We start from the raw sequence: 18,808 nt of genomic DNA, 5'->3' as shown, positions 1-18,808 counted from the left end.
AAGTTAATTATGTGATAGCAGGATATTGTTTATTTGAGAATGGTTTAGGATGCTGGGAGGGAGGAAAAATAGGACCAAGTAAGTGAAGGGAAGCCACAGCTTAGAAAAGGATCCAGAGCCAAGAGAGTTAAATTGCACTTCTTTCTAAGATGTGAAATGGCTTGAAAATATTCCCTTCTAGGCCACAACCTTGATGAGTTTGCTGGTACTGCTTTGAAAGATTTTCAACTACTGTATCATGAGTAGATTTTATGGAAGGGAAGGGTTTTTTATGGAGAACAGAAATAAAATCATTCTTGCTTCTTTTGGAACTAATATGTAGTGTGTAGCCATATATTCGTGGCTACTGAGTTATCCTGTTTCTGTCAATCTCTCTTTATGTTCCTGTAGTCCCTCAACAAAATAAGAGGACAGATTCAGAGTAAGGAGGAGGCTCCTATTAGCTGGCCACAATCCAAATCCTTATATAACCCAATAATTTTGATGGGATGAAAAATTTCTATCGAACATAGATTAAAACATAATAAAATCCCAAAGGTTCTGTGCTTAAAGAGGCAGTGTTAGTTTATGGATTGCATATACTCAGTGTAAAATTATTTCCTGCTGTCCTTACTCATAACACCAATGTGACAGAAAATTGATAGGCAGGGAGAGATGTTTATGAATTATTTCGATGGTTGCAAAATAATCTGGGATTTTTCAGTCCGTGGAGTTCGTCATTTGGTTTGTTTGATGTGGTTTCTGTAGGTCTCAGGACTTCTTGAAATATTGGACTGTCAGTGCTTAACTAAAGCTGGTGACAGCCTAACTGTGTTTGCATTTCTGGCATGTTTTTGCAGACTTTTGTTGGCTTAGTGGAAAACTATAAAGGTCGGTAGCTTGCTCTATGCTCAGATAGTAACTTCAGTGTTCAGAACTGTGCTCCTAACCAGAAAGGGTGTTACAAGTCTATTAGTATACTGAAAAAGATTAGAAACAAATTGGAATATTTTTAAATGTTTCACATTTACTTACAGCAGATTCAACAGTGAGTTTAGCCCCAGAGGCAAAGAAGAGCATAATAGAGGGACTTGAATACCTGTTTTTCTTTTATAGGTGATCTCTGTAGAACAGGAGGTAAGAAATATTGTCTGGCTTCTTGGGGCAGCTTGGAAGAGCTGATGAATTTATCAGTCCCTTTTATGCAGCTCTTCTGGAGGATTTAAATCTTCATGTCTTCAATTTATTAAATTATTATGAGAAACTCATTCTATTGTTATCAAATTCATTTTTCTTATGCAAGTTTCTGTGCTATTTTTGTTATAGAAAGGTATTGTCTCTCTGATAACATTGCCAGTGGGAAGGAGGGCTTGGACTGGCTCATGTAAATGGAAAATACATGGAGAAAATCAGAGTACAAAGAAGTCTTCTGTGCCTATAGCTGACATTTCTTAGAAAATGAGGTCTCTTAAGCCTCCTATTATAGTCTAGAAAGACACTTCACTTAGTCTATTAATCTATCTGAAAAGCTTTACTACCTGAGTTCACCAAATAAATCTATTCAAGACCTACAGAGTTTCAAGTCCAAAAATAATCTGTTGATGGGTTGCTTTGAAAAGCTTGACCCTGTCAGGGAGTCTATTTGAAAATCAGACTAGCAAAATTCAGTGACAGTAGGCTGGCATTAGCTCCATACCCGTATCAGTTTAAACCAATACACATTATCATACTCCTTTTTGTTGTCTTAACAGGCAGTGTAGAAATACATAAGGATGTTTGTGGTGCAGAGAAACAGAGTTTTCCTGTTTTGGAACCTAAGTTTGTGGTGTGCTGCTTTTTTGCTGAATGATGTGAATACTTCTCTTGATGACTGTTACACTGGTTCTAGCAAGAGAAAAATATTTATTTTAAATTTACTCTGAAATTGGCACTGCAAGTTGCAAGTTAAAAATCAGGATCATTAATCTATGAAACCTGGAAGATGCTGTGAGTTACTTTATAAAAAATTAGTAATGCGGAAATAATTTAAGAAGGTTTGGTTGGTTTTTTTGGTGAGCAAATCATCGTCAGCCGGTTGAGGGAGGTGATTGTCCCACTCTGCTCTGCACTGGTGCAGCCTCACCTTGAATATTGTGGCAGTTTTGGGTGACACAAATAAGAAAGATATTAAGCTGTTCGAGCGCGTCCAAAGAAGGGCAGCGAAGATGGTGAAGGACCTTGAGGGGAAGCCGTGTGAGAAGTGACTGAGGGCACTTGGTCTGTCTAGCCTGAAGGAGACTGAGGGGAGACCTCATTGCAGTCTACAGCTTCCTTGTGAGAGGAAGAGGTGGAGCAGGCACTGATCTTTCCTCTGTGGTGACCAGTGACAGGACCCGAGGGAATGGCCTGAAGTTGTGTCAGGGGATGTTTAGGTTGGATATTAGGAAAAGGTTCTTCACCCAGAGGGTGCTTGGACACTGAACAGGCTCCCCAGGGCAGTGGTCACAGCACCAAGGCTGACAGAGCTCAAGAAGTGTTTGGATGATTATCTCAGGCACATGGTGTGACTCTTGGGGATGGTCCTGTGCAGGGCTAAGGGTTGGACTTGATGATCCTTTTGGGTCCCTTCCAACTCGGCGCATTCTGTACTTCTGTGACATGGGTACATTTAAATTAAAGTAAGACATTATTTACGGTCTCTAACTGTAGTCACCTATCAGTTCCTATTCTGTTGTGCATAGTGAGCTGGTTTTTTTAAAAGCTTTTTTGAAAGGCCGATGAAAAATTAATCGAGTTCATTGAGTTCATGAATGGTTCCTCCCATAGTTATGTCTGTGCCTTCTGTGAATAAGAGCTTCCCTGCCTACAGAGCCTGGTCGTGTCATCCAGAACTCTCTCCAGTTTGTCATCTGTCAGTAAGACTCTTCCTGTCCTTGCTGCAGTTGTGTTCTGTGGTTGACCTCCCTGAACAGGTGGTGCTGCAAACAAGGGACAAGCAGGAATGGGGACAGGCCTTCAGGGTGATGACGGTCTGCTGAAAGAGCTCATCCTGCAGCTCACTGCAGAGCTTGAGGAACGGTACAGCCCTGTGAGAAATTTCCTTAAGGCAAAGAAATGTATTGCTGTCTGTCACCCAAACTGCTGCAGTTGAGCTGTTTGGTGCTGGTAGATTGGATGTCAGGACTGCTGTCATGGAGATACACACATGGCCATTTTAAGGCCGTTTCCCCCAACTTTGCACTGATTTGGGTGTTGCACAGTTGTGTTTGAGACACTGGTGAGACTCATCTGCTTGTTCCTTGGCTGAACAATACCCTCTAAATTGGCTGATTCCTTATGGTATGGCAAAGGGTGATTAAGAGCTCTGGATGGTTTACTGAAGTGACTTACTGAGGGAAGGATCCACAGTGCATTACTCCTTAGAAATTCAAGCCTATTTTCTGCCATCAGGATTAGAGTTTTTGCTCCCAAACCAGAAAAGGCTTGGATACTGTTGCAGCAAATTTGTTGTTCCCCCCGCCTCAATTTTCCTCTTCCCTTCTAAGTTTACACAATGGTTTTGCAGGATGCTTGGAATTTGTTGGTGCAAGTTGTTAGCAGATTTAGTTATTCTTGTGCAAAGCCAGAGAGAACTTTTTTGATACTTGTCATAAATGCTGCTATTACAGAGGCATTTGGATGTAAGGTGCTAATACATCTCTGGAGGTGGAGCACATCTATGAACCAAGAGGCTAAGGAATCACTTGTAATGTAGGCCCTGATAAAGATAATTAAAGAGTAGGTTGAAAAAGGATTTATTCAATAGCAACCAATTTATTTAAGTATGTATTTATTTACATGCAAATGTAAAAAAATTAAGTTGACAGAGAGCACACTGGTTAACTGTACATATGAAACAACAGAAATTCATGCCATCACTGATATTAACCTTTGTGAATACTTGATATGCAGCACACACTGTCTTATCTATCAAATTCCACTTTTTCAGTCAAAAAACCTGCCAGAGACATCAGAATGTGTTTGCAGTAAAGATTTTGAAAAAAAAAAAACAAAACCAAAGAGGACAATGAAGATGCTTTGGCACATAAAGCTCTTTCATGAGTCACTTTATACTTCTCAAGGGGCACCAAGAATTCAGTCTTAGGAGCTTCTTGGATAGGAGGATATGGATGCAAAGCATGGACTATAACCCACTGATGATGAGCTGTGGTGTGAACAATGTGTGTAACTTGGTAATTTTGGTAAATGTCAGAATATTTTCAGAGGAAAGCTAATGTTTGCTAACCATGTTTCCGATAGGGAGAAGCTCTAATGGTGATAACCTAATCCAAATTTTTTTAAAAATATCTATGGTTCTCCATTTGTATTTATGCTGATGAGAACACAAACGTGGTAAGATCACAGCAGGATTCTCTGGCCTTAATGGTGTTTGTGAATATAAGAGCTTCTAACTCATAGGAGTGAAAGTTACAGGAAAGTTCTCATGTTCTGGTGACTCTCCTAGCAAGTGAGAGAGAGAGAGGGAAGAAAGGGCTGATATTTGAAGTCATTGATTTGCAGGTATTCTACTGCTAGGATAGACTTTAGTAAGTATTAGTAGGGAAGATACTAGAGAAGTGTGGAGGTGTAGTGGTGTAAATCAGACTAAATGATCTGAGTGCCCCTAATCCAGGTAGACTGTAATGCATCATGGAAGGGGGACCTACTTCCAGAGTGAGCATCACAGTAATTTAACCGTCAGCTCTGATTCAGTGTCTTGATCACATTCTTCAGTCTGTGTCTGTTCATCAAAACACCTAAGCATGTTCTTGTATTTGTGCATGCAGCTTTGGGATCTAGGACCTTTAGTAAAGCCTTGCTGGCATCAGTGATGCAATTCTGTGCATGTGGAATAAAGTTGACTAAACTGTGGTTCTTCAGGTGAGTGTGGTTCTATAGAAAGTCAAGTGCTGCCCCACACTGCCGCTGTCTCATGGCACACCAGGTTTCTGATGAGGACTTCCAGGACCTCTCGAGTAGAACCAAGGGGTTGCTAGTCTGGCTTTGGTATGAGGCCTTTAGCTCTTCTCTATCATGTGAAGATGTGGGAAGAGCCCCACTTCTCTGTCACCATCACACATACCCCTGCAGACCACAGTCCCATGCTGTTGATGATGATTAATGAGATTGTTCTCTGCTTACGAATGTAGCAGTGTCTCATGGAGCACAGAACATGCGTTTGCACCAGGTTAACATCTCACTATGCAGCTGGCTGAGAGCAGACTTTAAACCAGTATTTAAAGCTATAACAATCTGTGCAAACTCTCTGAGATTAACAAATAATTTCAGACTTGGTCTCTCTCTCTTGGCTGCCCCCTCCTCCTTTGAAAGGGCAGCAATCAGTTAAGAATTAACATGTAGCAATGTGACTTTTCTTTCACAATCAGGCTTTTGCTGTACCATTTCCATCAATTTTGGCTTCCACATTATTCAGCTGTGCACCAGACAGCTCTTTTGTTATGTGCCAATTAACCCAGCTTGATAAATAGTGATTATGCATAATTTATAAAGAATAATATTGTTGTTATTCCCTGTAAATAAGGCACTGGCTTAACTGAGGGTACTGGTCTGTGAATTACTGTCAGATGTGATTGTGAAGGTCCAGGAGGCTGGTAGCAAGGACTCTTTGGACTGTAAGGCAGATAGAAATTATAGCGAGAATAAAAATAGATGGGAGATGCTTTTGTAAGGGCAGTGAGGATTTTAATTTTGCATTTCTGTAGTTTGCTCATTCAGTGTACTCAATAGGTCTCTCAGTTCTAGTCCAACTCTTGCTGAATTCCATGTGAACTTCTCCAGTGACATTAGTGGGTGCTTTGTTGGACCCCTAAGGAACATCTTCAGATAATTTCCCTGGCTGCTGAAGCCAGCTTTCACAGCCATTCTCTTTCCTCTTCTGTGTTAAATAGTCTGAAGCCTCTCAGACTGTTAAACTGACACCAGTGGGACAGAAGGACTGGGTGAGAATTGCATAGCCCCATGAACCTTGAGTAAACTGGGGAAAGAGATACAGAAGTGTGAAATCCAGTCCACCGGTCTGAGATGTTCTTGCAGTGCTTGCTGGAATACTATTGCAGAGCCTCCAGGAAAGTGTTAGGGACTGTTGCTTTGGGTAAACTGGGCTGTCTGTCAGCCAGCACCATGCTCTGCATTCATAGAGCCAACTGGAAACCCTCCAGAGCTGGAGGCTGGTTGCACAGCTGCTGTTTTGGCGTTTGCATCCCCTTTCTCCTTGGACAACCTTAGTTGTGGCCTTCACCTCCTGGTGAATTTTACCCCGTTCAGTGCTTCAGGTGTGTTGGCCATTTTACCTCTTCTATCTCATCCTCTGTAATATATCCCCACAGGCCTATAAATGGCACCACCTCAGCAGACTCAGCTCATCTTTCATCACACTGCCAGAGCCTTGTTTTGATTTATTGCCTTTCACCACAGTGGCCCAGAATGAAGTCAACTTCTGAAATCACTTAGGGAAGGATCTGCTGAACAAGCAGACATTTAATAATACGCCTCTGCCTTTTTACTTCCTCCATACTGAGGTGTTCCAGTGATACAAGAAATCCCTTCAGAGTACCAGAATGCTGGAGAGAGCTGCTGCTGATCTGCAGCTCTGAGGCACAGCATTGCCTTCAACTGCTGTGCTTTGATTCAACCCTACGTTCTGCCTAACATCCTCAACTGCAAAATGCTGCCCTTTTCTGATGGGTGTGATTTATTTTTTACTTCATACCACAAAGCTCTTTCTTTCTCTTAGCCTGTTGCTTGAAGTATTGACGAGATGTGTAAGATAAATCATCTCTGAAGATGGTAACAATGGCAACTTGGATACTCCCTGGTCTACCACATCTTGTCATGTTCATATTAAAAACACTTTTTTGAACATGTCTTTTTGTTCCAAGACATAGTGCTTAATGACTTGTGGGACTCTCAGTACTTTGAATAAAGTTACAGAAACACTCATGATTTTGTATTAAGCTATTAAATGCTACTGTGTTTATTAGAATATGCATATTAGTAGAGTATATTGGATATGCATATTAGTAGTATATTGGCTGCCTGTAAATAAATGGCTGCTAAATTTTCTGGTGTGTTATAACTGAGTAATTTTTGAAAGAACAGGGTTTTTCATATTTTCCTCTGACCAACATTTTTAGAAAAATTGCTTCAGAAAATAAGAGATACAGTTACCATCCAAAGTGATCACAGCATGCTGGCATAACATACGAGATTAAAATTAAAAGCATTTCAAATGGTGCAGCAGATGGAAACAAGTTATTTCACTTGAGTGAGTGTTACATATTTGTGTTGCATGCACACTGTCCATGTTTCTGCAGAGATTAGTCACGAAACAGGAACTGGAGTATCAGATGTGAAGGACGCAAATGATCTTTCTTTGCTGTGAATATATTTAGACTCTCACGGGAAAAGCTTTGCCAGGTCCTCTGGCTCCCTCACACAGGTGTTAGCTCATCTGCCATGCTTCCTGGAGAAAGGAGTATGTGGTTACGTGTAAAGGACAGAGTAAACCTTTTCTCAAAGGGCAAAGCTCAAGGAACTGCTTTACATCCACTTGTTAAGTCTCTGACACTCTCTAAACTTGAGGGAGGCCCATGCCATAAATATTAAGCATCCAGGATGGTGGAGCTGCAAACAGGAGGAGAGTGTTGGCATTGCACATACTGCTGCTGTTGGCAAGGCATTGATCATGCTGGAGTAACTGAGCAGAAACATCTTTTCATCAGGGGATAAAAGGAAGATATTGATGCCTTTCCATTTTTCTCCAGCGATGAGTTTAACTGTCTACGAAGAGAAGCCTCTTGCTGCTTCTCCTCCAAATTCTACTTTAGCGTCAGGACCAGCATAGGCAGAAAGCAGAAGAGGTCACAAATAGTACAAATCTGAGTCCTGCAACAGTGTTACAAAGTCTTCTTTCTAAAAGCTTTTTGTTTAAAATTGTGTGGTATGTATTTAATGTCTTTCCCTTAAAACTAGAAGGAATACTTCCTTGTGAGCAGCTTGTGGGACTGGTGGGATCAGGATGGAAAGTGGTCTGTTAACAGTAGAAGACCATGAATTGTCAGGATGGGTTTAAGAACAGACAACTTGGTTATAATTTGTGGGGCCTGAAAGCTTGAGCTCCATCTTCTAAAGACACAAGCAAGATAGTGCAGTACTCTGATCAGCATGTACTTAAGTGTAGTCCTTAAGTACCTAACACGTTTTTTAAATCATCTTCCACAAAAATCAGTTGATCTGTATGGCACATATATATCTCCTCTCACCTTTAATTAATTTTAAGTTTCAAACCCCTATTTTTCTTCTTACAAACTCCAATGGATTATACTTCAAAATGAATTGTGATAATCTGACTCATAGCTTTTCAAAAGGAATGCTCTCACAGTACTCAGAATCCATGGTATTTTTAAAAAAATCAGTGTGTAATAAGGATGCCAGGTAAACAAAATCTTTTTATAATTTGGACGTTCTGATAGGCTGATACTTTTCCTGGAAACTGGGTGGAACGACTCCTGGGTTTCTGCTACCATCAGAAATGTGTCATAAATACAGAGATTTTGAATGGCAAGTGATTTTTCTTTTTTTAATGAAAAACATGCATTATAATTTGGTAGGTTTGAGGGACAAGAGACTCATCTTGTGCTTAAGTTTTAACAAGGTTAAAAAAAAATTTTCTTTTTAGCTTTGTGGCTAGTAATCTGAAAACAGAGGTAGCTCAGATTCTACAGCATTTTAGGTTTGGAAGTAGCTTGGGAGCTAAACAGTGAGTAGAAAATAGCAGCACAGGTGACATAGCCTGTTCCAAGCTACTCAGGCTACCTGCAGTACTCTCAGACTAGAACAGCTTCCAGAAAGTGAAGCACAGCTTTCCCAGGACAGTCGAGATTGTGTTCAGCCCGTCTTTCTTTCTGTCTTACAGTTTGGTGCTTAAGAATGTCCTTTTACTGACATTTCAAATATATTAACTATTTTTTTAAATACCAAAGCTTTCACTTGCATATATATCAAATTGGCAGTTTGGGGCCAGAGAGGTTTTGATCCTGGTTCACCTTTACCTGACTAAAGGTACACTAGTGGACAGATACCTCGGACTTGAGTGAACATCAGCTGCCTTTCACTGAGAGCTTTCTGAAACTCAGCTTTCTTTTGTCAGCCTTTCTGTCTGAAAGGATCTGACTTCAAAGATGCACTTCTTTCTCACGAGCAGCCGTTGCAGGGTCTCGGCAGGCCCCTCTTGGCATCATGGCACGCGTGAGACTTGGTGCTGCTGGTGTTCCCACCACACTGTTACAGCCCAAGTGGCCTATTTTTGTCGTTGCAAGCTGGCATTTTTCATACCTTCATAAAATTCACACAAATGTTCCAGTGTGAAAAGAAGATTCAGCACACAGCAAATTCATGTACATTGTTAGGGTTTTATTTGACCGTGGTAGTATATATAAAAGCCAAAATGTGTAAAGTTTAATGAGTCAAGTATGTCATAAATAATTGGGCATATGAAGGAAACCAGGGCTGTGGTAATGTATTTGTACAGCACTCAGCACAGAGGAACTGTAATTGGCATTGGTGTTCCAAAGGCATCCTGAAGACCAGATAAGAAATAAAGACTGCTTTAGTAGTGTCTAATGGAGTTGCGATAGGGTGACCAAAGTAATCTAGAACAGGATTTTGACCAGGGAGTGTTTGGGGATGCTTGGATCTGAACATGTGTTTTGAATTGCTTTCCATAAATGGTTTGTAAAATGTGAATGGATTAATCCTCTTGTCTTTCATTTGCGATTTAATAATATCCCCCTCCTGGTGCCTGAATGTGCTGGGTTTATTTTATTTGCTCTCCTAAAAAGAAATGCAAACTGAAGGAACTGTGTATGTTTGAAGAAGGCATTAGATAGAATGAAGCAAGCAAGATGAGTATTTCTTTATAAAAAGAACTAAATAAAACACTGCAGTTATATCATTGAGAAAACCGATGCCATAAATGAAGTAACAAGGGTAAATCATGATTTTGTTTTGTGTTCCACTGTGAGGTTTTGGGTTGGGATTTTTTTCTTTTGTTTTGAGTGTATTTCTTTGTGTTTGTGAGTGCATATCCATTTCTAGGTAGGAAGAGATGTGATGTTACAGCCAATGCCTCAGGAAGATTTGTATCCAAGTTGTAACTTCCTTGGTTCCCTTCTGCCTCCGAGAATATTCATTGTTAACTATTCCAAAAATAGCTTTTTTCAGAAATCCATCTTTTCTCACCTAAATTTTAAACAATACAGTGAAATATGTTCTTCATATCAGAATTCAGTGTCTTAATTAAACTGTAAAAGATGGTTTTATTGGCTATAGGTAAATGTGGTTCACCTCATTTTAAATTTTTAATACGACGAGTTTGTGTTTAAAGGAAGCTCTCAAGTCTGATTGCCTGGAGCCTCCTGAAAGTATCTCATTCTGCATTGGGGGGCACTGCTGTGCTGATCTCCTCAGGGCTCAAGGTAGGGAGAGTGCCCCTTTTCGTTCAGTGTGAAAATGGAAGAAAGTAGAGGCATTGTCCACCTCTCTAAGAGCAAGACTGTAGGCTGACTGTAAGAAGTGATGTTAATGACCACCCTTGCATTATTACAGCAATGAAGGCATCGGGTGGAGCCTTAGATAGGAAATGGCAACTGCTCTGAGATATGCTGCACGTTATTCCATTGTAAAGTAGTCCCATTAGTCTGTTGGCAGAAGCTGGCAGTGAGAATTGTCTGGAATCCAAGACAATTGGCAGAAGAAAGTGGAGGGAATAAAATTATTTCACAGCTGAGGGAAACACAGAACACAAACCCGAGGAACTGGTATGAGCAGCACACAGTAATGTCCGTGGCGATGGAGCTCCAGCAGTGCCTTTCCTCCCAGAGAGCTGTAGGTGTATCACTGGAGCAGTGCCCCTTTGACACAGGTTGATTTTGTCAGGTCTACTTTGTAAGAAATTGATATGGACAAAGGGGAAATTACTGGTCCATAAAAAGAGTAATGAAGAAGGAATAGTATTGTAACCTCCAACCCCTGACTCCAAAGCTACTGAGCTCTTAGATCCCGTGTGGAAGTGGAGGGTCCTGCTGACTTTGACAATTCAGTCACAATTGATATCATCCAAGGGAAATGGTGTATTAAGATCCACCATTAACATATCCCTTTTGTTGACTTTATGCATCTTTTCTCTAAACAAGCAAAATCCAAAACTGCTTGTAAATGTTCCTAGTAACGCTTCAGTTGTTTGTAGTAAGACTGGAAGTGAAAAAAAAAAAGGTGTCAGAGAAGTTTTGACTTTAGCTTCCAGGCAATAGACTGTAGAGATGTCAGAGCCTGTACAACCTTGCAGTGTCAGGAATACTCACAGTCACTAAAAGATAGAAAAACTAAACACCATTCGATAGCAAAAATAAATTTTAAAAAGAGACAAAACATCTAAGAACTTGTATGAAATGGGGCATCTTCTGAGGTTCTGGCCCAAGGCCTTCCAGGGGTCTGAGTGAAAAAAAATCTTACGGGTTAATCTTAGCAAGTTTCAGTGGTGGGCCTGACTTGACTGGAGGGAGGATGGAATTGCAAGTAAAACAGAAGTCTGGGTTCACTGGGTTACACTGACACTTAGGATGGCTCATCTGCTTTCAGTACAGAAACTTAAGTGGGATATTGTTTTGGTTTGGTTTTTTATTTGAAAGTAAATTCTGCTTACCACTGTGATCACTCTGACTCTGAGCATTTTCCTTCCTTGGCAGAAAACACCAGTCTGTCATGACCTGAAAGTTTCTTATCTTCTTTTGACATGCTTGAGAATTCACAGGCTTCTATCATGTCATCCCTTCCTCTCCTGCACACGATGGCATGTGGCAGCTCACGTACTATGAGAACAAGCCCAGTGTTAAGTCAGCATTAATAAATACTCACCTTACACCTTACAATGCCAAAATAATGGCTTATCATGATCTTCTGTTGGAGAACTGCTGCTCCGGGCCTCTCTCCCTTGTTTGTGGAGGTTGAAACTTATTCAGATCAGGTTATAAAGCAACTTGCTTATGTGCTTGCTTTGGAAGGAGATGTGCATCCCCATAATTAATTAAGAGCAGTTTCATACAGGCATAGCTCAGCAAAAAAAATTGTTTTTTTTTCTTGAGGAATGAGGTTGCATCAGGATGTGTCCAAATCATTTCTTTAACAGCCAAAGTATGTGTTTTACCATCTGCATTTTTCAAATAGGGAAAAATAAACATAAATCAACTGTGATTAATTAAGGAAAATTCCAAAATTCTTACTCAAACATGAGGATAGTAGTGATTCTCAATAGAAAGTACTTTGTAAAAAAACCTTTGAGAATATGTTTTGTTTGCATTGCAAGAAGGGATGTTTCCTGGAATACTTGCTTTTTTCTGCAGTACAGAATCTACATAAAAACTAGTAAACTAGGCCATTAATAAATATGTAAAAGAAGCCTGATCTGTGAGGTACAGGCTCGGTGTATGTGAGGACACTAAGCTCCACTAGTCCCACTCCATTGATTATTCACGTGGAATTAGAGGGTTTACAGACCATTGAAATGATTTGGAGACTGCCAAGACTTTCTAATGTAATCTTTATTTTTTCCTTTTTCCACCTGTGAGTTAATGCTTTTTATTTGTTACTTCAGCAGATATTTTTTATGGAAGCTTTTCAACTTTATATCCTGCTGGTATATAGTTTAACAAAATGCCTTTTTAAACAGTGTATTTAATTCCTCAGTCATCCCTCTGGGAATAAATTCTTACTGTATTATAGCTTCTTTTATATCTTCTTTTACTGTGGTGAAGAACTTCTGCAAACTTTTATTTCAGAAATCACCACTTCTGATTTCCTTTCCGTGTCTCATGCACATCTCTTTTATGTCTGCACCAGCTGTAATTTGCTGCTGGTATCCACAGCTGGTCATGTCCTCTTACAGTATCTTAAATATTTAAAGATATTCCTTAATAGCATCTTTATTCTTACATCTGGACCTCCAGGAAGAAAATCAAATTTTCACACCTGACTGCTGATTTGAGGTGTTATCCATGATGCTGTGTCAATGAGCTGATATTGTGGAGAATCCTGTTTAAGATTACTTTAGCAGTCTTTAGTGATTCTGAATGGTAGCCTTTGTGGTGGGAAATGTTTCATGATGGTACTCTCAGAAGTAATGATGCTGTATATGTGTGTGTAGAAGTCAGGTCTTCCTTACTGGTAATTACTTGGCCTTGTTTTTTGCAAAGTTAAATATGCAGCATTTTGGCAAAAGTGTTTAATGGGTTTAGTTGGAAATTGTTGTTAAATCCAGTTCTTGACAAGAAAAATTGTTACAATCAAGTGAACATTTTTCTGGGTGACTTATTTTCATTATCAATAGGACTTGCTCTTCTCAGTCCAGAAATGGTTTGATTAGAAGTGCTGCTGTGCCACAGTGTATTGCAGTTGTACAGTCTTTGCTATGAGAGTCCCAGCCCCCCACAGATCAGGCTCCCTCACTATGTCTGATGGATGATGCAGAATCCCTTCATGGAAAGACCCCAGGGTCACAAGAAATTTGCACTTTTCCTACAGAGCTGAACAACAAAGAAAATCTTTCTTTCCTGCAACACCAATGAAGTTGGCCATGTTTATAAATTGAAATACTTTCATTTTTGTCCAAAATGGTCATTGTTCAATCTCTGTAAAGGATGGGAAATAATGCAGTGTGTGAAAAAAAACGCCTTTGTCTCCATTTGGATTATTTTCTGGTACAAGATGGGTTCCTCAGGACAGCAGAATGGTTCATTACTAAAAGCCTCCAGGTTAAGGGATACCAAATTTTCTCCCATGAAGCAACAAGATGTGTTGCTTATTTGTGAGGTCATGTAATAAGCCACAGACTTTCCAAATTCTTCTGAAAGGTTTTAACACTCAGGTAAGAAGTCACCATAATTTCTCATTGAAAAAGACCACACAGAGATGTCAGAGTTGTGGACTATAAGGGAAAAAACCATCCAGACGTCTTTGAATCAGATCTGAATCAAGGCTGGATACCAGGAAAACTACACCTTAATGTTTTGACTTTTAGGCAGACCTGACATTTGTTATATAGCTGCTAACAGAGATCTCCAGGTGCTGTCAAGGGAGGGGAGGTATTTTACAGATAGGCACTGTAATCCCATGTTTGTTTTTAGAGAATATGGAGAGATGGATTATAACAATGTAGCAGAAGTCACAATCAAAAATGTGTTCAGGCCAGTTTAATTGTTACAAAGTCAGTACAATTTACTGCTACACTGAAATTAGTATATATTATCTCATTAATTATCAGAATAATATCAGGAATGGTTAGAAGGCTTACCTCAAATATACTGTGAAAGTTTGTTTGCATTCAGTGTTTTTCAGATTTTCACACCCTTGTCTGTCTTTCTTAGTCTGTTCACAGTTTTCCAGAGGAGTTTATGCCATCTTTGGATTCTATGACCAGATGTCAATGAACACACTGACGTCATTTTGTGGAGCCCTTCACACATCCTTCATCACACCCAGCTTCCCAACAGATGCAGATGTGCAGTTTGTCATCCAGATGAGGCCAGCATTAAAAGGAGCCATCTTGAGTCTCTTGACTTATTACAAGTGGGAAAAGTTTGTGTACCTCTATGACACAGAGCGGGGTAAGCACCATCATTTTAACTGATTTTTATATTTCATGGCTTGCTTTAAGTATTACCTGAACCAGTATGTGCAGCACAGTTTTCTTCTGGATGTAGGTAGCACATCCTGGTGGTCCTAGAAAGAAGAAATTAAAGTGAATGGATAAATGAAAAGAAGGCATCCTCATATTACTGATAATTTTTGAAGAGATTTTCTGGAGGATATTGTTAACAGTGTAAGCATTCAGTTTGGCATACCTGGTTTCCATGGAATCACAGGCTCAGCACTTGCCAGGGTTTTTGAGTCCTTGCAAAATAAAGTCAACACTATGAAGTTGGCTGTTAGGCAAGACCTCCTTGCATTGCAAATCCTGCACCACTTTACATAAATGCACATTTCTGCTGTCACTGGACAAAGACAATCCATGCTCAGATACACTCTGGAGATGTCCAGGCATCAATAAAGTCTAAAAATAGAGAGCATAAGATGCTGTAGGGCTCGGCTGGAGAAAAGATGCTCCAGATATGTCACATGGATATCCAGAAACAAATTTACATACATGACAAGAATGACCAGAGTTATGTTTTACTGAGTGGAAACTGACTAAAACCAATGTTTCCAGACTTAAACCAATTTTTAAATACTGAGAAGTACAAAATGTAGCAAATACTGTCAAAAAGAGATCTAGACATCAGAAACCATTTTCTGTGAGGAATCTTGCATATTTCTGTGGAGCAGCTGTTGCCACCTGCTCTGAGCATACAGAATTTGCTCTGTTACAGATTTCACCTGGGTAGCATTTTTTGTATCAAATAGATATGCCAATACCCTTCTCTCCAGTTTTATGATTTGCTTCTTCAGAGCAAAGGGATCTGGATAGAGACAAAGCAGCTTAGATTCTGTTCCTGGCTCCCATGACAAAATTCCAATCCCTTAGGCTACTGCATATTGTTAAGCATCAAGTCTTCAGTGGCTGTGCTTTTCACACTGAAGATTAGTAGCATCACCCAAGTAAGAGCATATCATATGTTGAAAGTAAGTAATTTTCAGTCTGATTTTAGGTGAATGTCAAGAGTTCAGAATTTTCTGAGTGATTTTGAGGTGTTAGATGTTTCTAGAGCTGAAAAACACTAGCTATGAGATCAAGTATGAAATATGGAGAAGTTAAAAATGCCATTACTTCTTAAATCTTGTAGAACACCCATACATTCGTATTTCTGGTTTAGTCCACTTTTAAATGAAAGCTCCTGTGAGTAAGCCATTTGTCTGAGTAAAAAAGGCTTGATGTGGCCAAATGTGATAAACTTACAGCATGTGATAAAGTAAAATGTCATTTATTCCAGGACTGATGAAACTTATCATGATTAAGGCTAATAAAGTTTGATTTAGAAAGATTTTCAGCAGTTGTCCAAGATCACACCTAATAAGAAATTTGGCTCTTCAAACTGGAAAAATGATCCAAAACAGTAAGAGTTTCAGTAGAATTTGTCTAGATGACATGACTATCAGACTAACTGAGATAGTAATGGGAGTCATGAGGGGGGAAACTTGCAGCCTCAAACTTGCGGGTTTTGGCAATTCATTGTGTATAATCTTTAGGTAGAGTCTAATCACGAGCTTATTATGATGACTAACCCCTTTGGAACAGTTTAGGTTGTGTCTAGGCATTATTTTGCCTTGTTCATGCTAAGATTTTAATCACAGGTTAAAACACAGCTCTTGCTGGTGGAATTAGCCCCAGGAATCTGACTTTACCTCTGTTGCCATCTACCTCTTGTGTTGTCTTCCCATTCACATCCTACTCATAATATTACAATTACTAATCCAAATCATGTTGTGAACCTACAGTGGTTCACATGCACGTAGGCCCTGACATTCTGATCTAAGTGTCAGTGACAAATCTGAATTAGACGACAGTGAAGGTGAATGTAGGATTATAAAATGAGGCTGAGGGCTAGAAGATAAAGGACAGTTGTGTCTTTAGGATGGAAGAGACATCAGTACATATAGGTAGCTTGGTGATGGGTTTTGAGTTGTTTGGGATAAAGTTACCACATGTTATCTGTCCTCCCTATACATATATCCTCCTTGCTGCTGTTTGGTGACATATTTGCTATCTGCTAAAACAGGAACAAAAATGAACAGTTTATTGTCTTTAGCTACTGGTGCTTTAATTTGGTTAATACAAACTTGGTAGCAGTCCTATCAGTTATAATTCTTCCAGTGTTATAACAAATTAAGAAGTTTTCTTCAGGGGGGAGAGGCAGGACAAATAGATACTGAGAAATGGACATTATAGAGTGCTTTGTTTGAGGAGTGGTAATCATGGATGACAGCACCTGAAATATGTGGCAATTCCAGTAAGCTCCCTAATTTCTTGTGATAGACCTTCAAATACCAAAAAAACATCCCAAGAGTTTGGACAGTAATGATGGTGGATGACTCCTTGTGTCAGGTAGTGAACAGACTATACATGTTCCTTTGCTGAGATACCACTGGAAATGCAAACACTAGAGCTGTAATAATTTTTAATAATTCCTGTCTTGGATACTTAACTGCTTTGGGACACAAACACTGTCAGGAGAAGGTGTTAAGCAGTTTACTGACAGTTCCTGAAATAAACTATCATTTAAATACTGCCTTTCTAAAAAGATTATAATCTCACTGAGAATCTGAGAAATCACTAAATATTACACTACTCTTTCTTATGTTGAATTTAGTTATGCACTAAATTGTTCTTGCGAGTAGTTTTACAGTGTTCTGCTGAAGCAAAACACTACCATGTATTAAACATTGCATTTTCTGTTAATAAGCACTGTAGCATATTACAGAGGCCATACAAGACTGAATAAACCCTGTGGTTATAATGAACTCTTTCAGTTGAAGCTTAGGAGAATGGAGCTTTATAAAATTGCTTCCTTTAAGCAGTGGTCTTTTTGTTCTTTGCCATCAAATCATATAATCATATGGTTTCCCCCTTGGTGACATTGGGTACAATACTGTCATGTTTGGCTACTACAATGAAGACAAAAGATAAATCTCAAACAATAGAATAAAGTTAAGATGTACAATTACATAGATAGGTGGTGAAGCTTTTAATCCAGTGATTTAGTGTGTACATTGTATATATTTATATTCTTAAGTATAAAATAATATTTTATTTTCCATTGCTATGAGATGACTGAATGTTGCAGATTGTGCTCTCAAATATGTATTTATGTGCAGGTGTAAAATTCAGTTTCTTAAACCTTCTAAAGCACACAGAAAAAAAAGTGTGAGATTCATGATTTTCATCAGCAAGAATTATGTCATATCATTGCTTATTTCAGTTGCCGGACTTATTCTTCTACGGAGAAATAGAAATTTAAGAAAAATACCAAATTCCATGTTCTTTCCTAGTACCAGAAGAAAAAAATATATACTTTGCAGAGTAATGATGCATTAGGAAATGGCTGCTAAGGGAAGAAAGGACTTAAGCAGTGTGTAGAAGAAATAGTCATGTGTTCATTCCATGCCTCATGTGTTTAGTTCATGTGAAAGGGAAAGGCAGGGTTGATTTCTGTTTGTATTAACTCACATCAGTAAGTTGACACTGTTGGTTGCTGTGATGTGTGCAAAGTATCTGATTAATTATATGGTGCTAACTGCCTCAGTAGGCTTCTCTGCAGTAGAACTAAGACTAATTAAGATTATGTCAGGATGAGATGAGATGAGGTTACATACAGAAAGCTATTAAGAATTTGGGTAGCACTTGTCAGGAAAGTCACCTTTTGCATCTCATGCTGAGAATTATGTTTCATCAAAAACCTTGGGTTTACTTGCACTCTTCAGGTCTGTTTCTGTTCTTGCTTTACTTTAAATCAGATATTGTTCCACTGAAGTCAGTGGACTGGAGTAACACAGGTGTGAATGTGTGGAGAGGTGAACTTGTGGTTTTTCACAGTCATCTGATTGTTGCATGAAAGTGTGAAGTACTTCTCATTTAGTTATAAAATGGTACGGGGAATTATAATACTGAAGCTTTTGTTTATTTAAATTTTCATGGTACTCCACTTCAATTTGTTTTTGCCAGAGAAACACAATTTTGTACAGATCATTCACTTTCCATCTGTCAATATAACACAGGCATTTTGTCTTAAGTCACTTTGATTTG

General features: G+C 39.2%; 1 protein-coding gene across 7 annotated transcripts in view; it reads left to right on the top strand.

The window, feature by feature from the left end:
- GRIA3 (glutamate ionotropic receptor AMPA type subunit 3) overlaps positions 1–18,808 on the top strand; it is a 144,990-nt gene that overhangs the window by 20,831 nt on the left and 105,351 nt on the right. For all 7 annotated transcript variants that reach the window (XR_003534871.1, XM_027687238.1, XM_027687239.1 and 4 more), the window contains one exon: positions 14,436–14,675. Coding sequence is in view for 6 of the 7 variants with exons in the window: in XM_027687238.1 (XP_027543039.1) it covers positions 14,436–14,675 (240 nt within the window). In the remaining variant the exon portion in view is untranslated. The remainder of the gene's footprint in view (positions 1–14,435; positions 14,676–18,808) is intronic.

The sequence above is a fragment of the Neopelma chrysocephalum genome, unplaced genomic scaffold, assembly GCF_003984885.1.
Source record: "Neopelma chrysocephalum unplaced genomic scaffold, ASM398488v2 Primary Assembly neopelma1_73b, whole genome shotgun sequence".
Taxonomy (NCBI): Eukaryota; Metazoa; Chordata; class Aves; order Passeriformes; family Pipridae; genus Neopelma; species Neopelma chrysocephalum.
Note: the sequence above shows the minus strand (reverse complement) of the source record. Positions and strands in the feature narration are given on the sequence as shown.